The sequence below is a fragment of the Nicotiana attenuata genome, unplaced genomic scaffold (assembly GCF_001879085.1).
Source record: "Nicotiana attenuata strain UT unplaced genomic scaffold, NIATTr2, whole genome shotgun sequence".
Taxonomy (NCBI): domain Eukaryota; kingdom Viridiplantae; phylum Streptophyta; class Magnoliopsida; order Solanales; family Solanaceae; genus Nicotiana; species Nicotiana attenuata.
In genome coordinates, this window is record NW_017670307.1 from 624,896 (window position 1) to 632,053 (window position 7,158).

The window sequence follows — 7,158 nt, forward strand, 5'->3', positions numbered from 1 at the left end:
TAAATATTTAATCAATTTTTTATATGAATCTTTGATATAGGAATTGAATTGAAAAAACGAAGGAACAAAAATNGTGTGTGTGTGTATATGTATGTATATTTGTATTTGACTAACATAATCAAATATAGAATAAAGTTACCATATATTATTGGCATTTATTAGCTTGCCACTTGGCTTAACCACAATGCTAATTATATTTGGTAACTTTATTCCTTTAATATATATATATATAGATATTTTGGGTGTATTTTTCCTTTTGATTCTTTGGTTACTTCATCTTGATCTATTTACGACATTAATATCTCTCTTGAAAGTTAAATACATAGTTATTCGTGTGAGAAAACATATAATGACAAATACAATCCAATATTTGGGATTGTTAGCCCCTGTGCTTTAATATTTATTGTTTAAATACAAGCGTACTCATGAGATTTATTTGTACAAAAACTATTACAGTAATTGTTTTTCATTACCCTGGAATTGCAGTAGCTCGATCGTTTCCCCAGAGCATCTCCTTACATCTTACTCTTTGCCTTAGTATTGCTAAATCCCTAATGTTCCAATAATTTCTCGTAACCCCACCTTTTCGTCATTAACCTAAATGACTCTTTGAAGTCCAAATTAAATCTATAGGAATTTTTTTGAAAAATAAAAAGATGTCATAGGGTATAGTTTTTTCTTAAAAAACATATATTGATCTATATCTATTATATTTATTACCTTGGATTATCTTAGGTTTGTTCGTCTAATCCGTGTAAAGTTTATTTGTGATTTGTTCATGAATGTTTAGGTTAGATTTAGAATAAGGATAAGTTATTAACATCTAACACTATCAGTAGGATTTGATGTTTTGTGAAAAATAAAATTTAGGGTACATGTTTTTTTATAAAATTATTCTATGTTTATTATATCAATTGCCGTGAATGATTCTATATTAGACTTCAAGAAAAATTTCTGTATGACAAAAGAGAAAAAATTATAATATGTAGAATTCTATCGTATATAGCACTTTGGATGTGTAATAATTCCTATAAGTTTAGATTTTTTCCTTTTTCTTTTGTAATATAACTTTTTAAACCAAAAATAGAATTTGAATAAATGGTGTAATCTACACTTAAATGATTTACCATTATATCCTTAACTTATACAAATATTTAAGGTCATAAAAGTCGATCAATGTTTCAGGGATATTTTAGTCGTTCAACATTTAGACTGAATTATTCGTGCTTTTATAATAATATAGATAGATATAGATGTAAAAAAAAAATACATTTATTTTGGAGTGAAAACGTTAATTCATTAAGGCTCTATTACACGGGCCGTTTGGTTTGGTTTTAGGAGATTTCCACATATAAATCAACATAAGTCCATATAATATTTTTTTGGGATTTAAGAAATTTAATCTTCACATAGAAATCAGTATTAATTGATGCAATACCTACAAAAGTAATACGAGAGTCTATAATATTATGCAGGATAGTACATGAAAAATAAGAATGTGGGCACTAGCTAGTAATACTACTACAACAACAACAACCAAGTGAGATCATAGAGGTAGGGTCTAAGGAGGGTAGTGTGTACATAGACCTTACCCCAACTCCGGAAGAATAGAGAGGTGGTTTCCGGTAGACCTTCGGCAAAGAAATCCAGAAATATAACACCGGCAACGCAATAACCAGAAAATAGAGAGCAAAGTAATAACACTAAGCAGTAACAAAGGCACAGTACTACAGACGCAAGGGAATAATATGGACACAAAGGGCCACTAAAGAAACTACAGCCTAACCTACGACCCTAATGAAGTATTAACACTAAGCAGTAACAAAGCCACTAGCACCTTAAAACAAAACATGCTATCATACTAGCCTCCTATCTCCTAACCTACAACCCTAATGCTCGACCTCCACAACTTCCTATCAAGGGTCATGTCCTCGTAAATCTGCATCTGCACCATGTCCTGCCTCTTCTCATACCCATCAAGGCCAGCTGTTCACACCTCCTTACGGGTGCATCCAGGCTTCTCCTCCGCAAGTGCCCGAACCATCTAAGCCTAGCTTCCCGCATCTTGTCTTCCATGGGAGCCACACCCACCTTCGCCCGGATATTTTTATTCCTAATCTTATCCAGCCTAGTATGCCCGCACATCTATCTCAGCATCCTCATCTTTGCAACTTTCATCTTCTGGATATGAGAATTCTTGACTGGCCAACACTCTGCACCATACAGCATGGTCGGCCTAACCACCGCTCTATAGAACTTTCCTTTAAGTTCCGGAGGTACCTTCCTGTCACACAGGACGCCAGACGCTAGCCTCCATTTCATCCACCTCACTCCTATACGGTGCGTGACATCCTCGTCAATATCCCCTTCCCCCTATATAACCGACCCTAGGTACGTGAAGCTCCCTTTCCTGGGATTGACTTGAGAGGCAAGCCTTGCGTCCATGTCCGCTTCTCCCGGCATGCCGCTGAACTTGTACTCCACTTATTCAGTCTTAGTCCTGCTCAGCTTGAAACCTTTAGACTCAAGGGTCCGTCTCCAAACCTCCAACCTCTCGTTAATACCCCTCGCGTCTCATTAATCAGAACTATATCATCAGCGAATAACATACACCATAGCACCTCCTCTTAAATATGGTGTGTCAGTGCGTCCATCGTCAGAGCAAATAAGAACGGGTTAAGCGCAGATCCTTGGTGTAACCCCGTAACAACCGAAATTGCTCCGAGTCGCCCCCCACTGTCCTAACCCCATTCTTAGCTCCATCATACATGTCCTTAATCACCCTAATATAAGCCAACCAAATTCACTCTCATAATTACAGTAATAATACTTTTAATTTGTTTTAGAAATAAACACACGCTTTAAATTTTACATTTCATACTAATATGTAATATATCAAACTAAACATTTAATAAAAAAATCCATGCATTATATAATTCTTGTATTACTAATCTATGTATTGTTAATTCTTACATTACTAATTGGTACATTATAATCCGACATAACTTGTCGCTACAACAATCGACCCCTAACATAACTGCTATGTGGTCATCTCAATTATTCATGACAATAACCTAACATTTGCATTTATCAGTTACATTGACTTATGTATGACAGGGTAACAGATAAAGTCTAGAAGATGCGACTGTGTGGTGTCGATGCTTATAAAACTGGAGGTGGCGACGTGCATCAAAGCTCTCCATGTTTAATACTATCCATTTATTTTTGGCAGAATACATCGACAGCCCTTTAAAGTTGTCCTCATTTTTTATATTGACACTCCATCTTAAGTCCGTCTATTTGAGCACTTCAACCACACCTTAAATGTGACATTTAAACACAATGGCATAGTGTGTGTTGCCCACCTCATTAGAGAGCGTGGGATGCTATTGTTATAGGTCCCAAAGATAAATAAATGTCAATAGAGAAAAAACAAACAAAAAAAATAAAATAACATTCTTTCTCTCACCTCTCCATCTTCTCATTCCACCATATCCTGTCAATTCACACGATGCGAGCTTTACCAAGCTTCACTGTAAACACCCAAAACAACTACGTCCAGCAACCCCTTTTAACTCTTTAAACCAACAGCCCCAACACCACCAAATAACTCGCGCACAGAAGTACAGAAACATCATGTAAGTTGCACTGATCGTTATCTCCTCAACCCAAAAATAACAAAAATCTTGCAAGATGTCCAAAAGTAGCAAGAGCAAGAAAGAAAAACTTTGTTACCTCATTCTTCTCTTGAACAGTATTTGGATATTTCAATAGTGACAAAAATACATTGTTGTTCTTGTACAATATTAAAATTTTAAAAGGTAAGGCATTGAACCCTTTTCTTTTCCTTTGATTCTCTCGGCACAAGTTAACGTGGTTAGCTAACCTGCGCCTGGAAGCCATGGGAGGGAGGGGAAGACCTAAGCGAAACCAGCAGAAGAATGCAACGGATGAGCAGCGTTCCTTAGCAACTAGGAATGCTGTGTTAGAGCTCTTTGTATCTCCGAAAGGGATACGAATTGAAGAACCAGATGGAAGATCAAATTTGAAGAATATGCAAGCTGAAGAAAACAGTGATGAAGGAGATCTAACTAGGAACAAAGGAAAAATGAAGGAAGGGATGAGTACCCCAGCTCCAATGGTAGCTATTGCTAAAAGAGACGAGTCGAGGAAGAAAGAACAAGGGAGCAATTTGAACACAAATGGAACGGCCCGCCATCTGCTAGCATTGTGGTTTTCCATCGATTCTTTATCAATGGCCCACCCTTTCTTTGAACCTTGTCAATGATCGAACTTAAAGATATGAACTGAGTGCCATTCAACTCGTGAACTTAGCCGATACAAAGCTTTATGATAGCACCCAATTTTTCCGATTCGGCGGTTCGATCTATGATCCAAAGATGATGGGAAGCAGATCGTATCTAGGACCCAAACATGGGCAAATGTGGTGGTTGGGAACAAGCTGGCTATGAAGGGCATGAATTTGCAATTTATTGCCCCAATTGTGCAAAACGGAGAGAAAATGGTGAAGCTCAAAGCAGAAGATGTAGAACAGGAGACTGCAAAATGGAAGAATGCCATTGTCATATATGTAATAGGTGAATCTCCCTCAATTGGAGCCATGGACAGATTTGTGAATTCAATGGGTAAGTACTTAACAAAACCTCAGATCTACTACCATAATGAAGACTACTTCATCATACGATTCAGTAGTATTAAGGAGAGGGACCAAATATTGTACTCAGGGCCACATACGATTAATAATCGACCAATAATTATGAAGGCATGGTCGGAGGAGTTCAACCTACATGATGAGGTGCTAAAGACAATCCCATTATGGGTTAAGCTGCCTAACCTACCTATTAATTGGTGGAGTATGACAGCATTAAGCAAAATAGGTAGTGCCCTGGGTAACCCCATCTATGTTGATGAGTGTACGACTGGAGCAGTAAGAATTTCATATGCAAGATTATTAGTAGAAATGGATATCACAAAGCCACTTCCAAGACAGGTGAAACTGCAGGATCCTAAAGGGAAGGAGATGATGCAGGAGGTGGAGTATGACTGGGAACCCAAATACTGCAGTAAGTGTTTGAAAACAGGTCATGAATGTTCTGAAAACAGGAAGCCAATACAGCAACAAAGAAATATTCAGCAGAAGAAGACTAATAAGGGGAGAATGGTATGGGTTAGAGCAGATAAAGAAGAAGGCAATGAAACTAAGGAGAAAGACCAGACAAAAGAGAGCTCAGGGATCAAGGGAGAGATGGAATGCAAAGCAAGGAAGCAGGATGGATAACAGTAGCAGGCAAATCTGCAGCAAGAGCAGCCACAGCAAAACAACAAGAAGTTCACAATATTGATGAAGTTAATACATTCCAGAGCTTGATTTATGATCATAGGAATGAAGTAGCAGGTACTAGCCAGACCAGTAGTCAAGGAGAGCAGGGGTACTTTCACTATCCTTATTTCATTCCAGTATGAGTGTGGTAACTTGAAATGTTAGAGGGATGAATAAAATATATAAGCAGAAAGAAGTAAAGGAATTTTTTAGAGTAAATAATAAAGTTGTAATAGCTATAGTAGAGCATAGAGTTAAAGATTTGAAAGCCATTGATATAATCAGGAAGATAGCTCCAGGATGGGAATGGATATCTAATGCTAGAACAGGACAAAAAGGAAGAATATGGGTAGTATGAGTTCCTAGAATATACATCTTTGTTCCTAAGGAAATTGATAAACAATTTATCCATGGGCAGATTAGTATGAAGTCAAAGCCAGTTAATTTTGGTTTCACAGCAGTATATGAGCTACACACCATCAAAGACAGGAAGCCTTTGTTGGCTAAACTAAGGCAGATAAATAGCATCCAACAGGGTCCCTGGTTGGCAATGGGAGATTTTAATGCAGTACTTCATGTAATAGATAGACAACATGGATCAGAAATTCAGGACATGGAAGTGAAAGATTTTAAGGAATACATGATGGATACAGGCATGAATGAATTACAATCAGTGGGAAGGGATTATACATGGACCACTAATCATACATATAGTAGGATAGATAGGGAGTTGGTGAACACTGAGTGGATGATGACTATGCCTAACTTGAAAATTCAGGTATTAGAGCCACTAATATCTGACCATTCTCCTTTGAAGCTGATGATCACACAGGGGCATACAAAGAAATGCAGACCATTTAGATTCTTGAATTGCATTGCTGACCATCCTCAATTTATCCAACTAGTTGAAAAAGCTTGGAAGGAGGGAAAGGACACTGAAAAAATGCAAATAGTTTGGCATAAGCTCAAAAGAACTAAGGAGCTTGTCAAGGAACTAAATACACAGCATTACAAAGGGTTGGATGGAAAAATTAAAGAGGCAAGGAAAGAGTTGCAAACAATACAGGAAGACATGGGCAATAGAAGGCAAGACACTGTGCTGAGAAAGAGAAGAAACTGAAGCAGGATTTAGAGAAATGGGTGAACATTGAGGAAAGTGTCTACAAACAAAAATCAAGGGTGCAATGGCTGAAACTGGGAGACTCCAATTCAGGATACTTCTTTGCACAGATGAAGCATAGAAACAGTACAAATGGAATTCAAATGCTATCAGATGATATGGGAAAGCAATTGGTTCTAGATGATGAAATAGAAGGAGAAGTACTGGGCTACTACAAGAACCTACTAGGTACAAAATATGACTCCATTCCAGCTATAAATCCCAACATAATCAAAATGGGAACTACATTGAGTAGAGAACAACAACTGCACCTGATCAGACAAGTCACTAAGGAAGAAATAGGAGAGGCATTGAAAGAGATTAATGATCTGAAGGCTCCAGGATATGATGGTTTCAATGCAGTGTTCTTTAAGAAAGCATGGGACTGTATAGGTGAAGAGGTGACACTGGCAGTGGAGGATTTCTTTGAGACTGCACAAATGTATAAACTAGTGAATTGCACAGCTATAACTTTGATACCTAAAGTCAAGAACCCAACAAGTATAAAAGAATTCAGGCCCATCTCATGTTGCACAGTGATTTACAAGGTAATTTCCAAGGTTCTCACTAGAAGACTTCAGTGTGTTATGGACGTTTTGTTTGACATTTCTCAAGCAGCATTTGTGCCAGGAAGAGCTATAACTGATAACATCATATT

At 37.5% G+C, this 7,158-nt stretch overlaps 1 protein-coding gene across 1 annotated transcript; it reads left to right on the plus strand.

The window, feature by feature from the left end:
- The first annotated feature begins 4,468 nt into the window (after window positions 1–4,468).
- LOC109237567 lies at window positions 4,469–5,299 on the plus strand. The gene has a single exon (XM_019403888.1). It carries the CDS (start codon window positions 4,469–4,471, stop codon window positions 5,297–5,299), a length of 831 nt encoding a protein of 276 aa, XP_019259433.1.
- The last annotated feature ends 1,859 nt before the right edge of the window (window positions 5,300–7,158 follow it).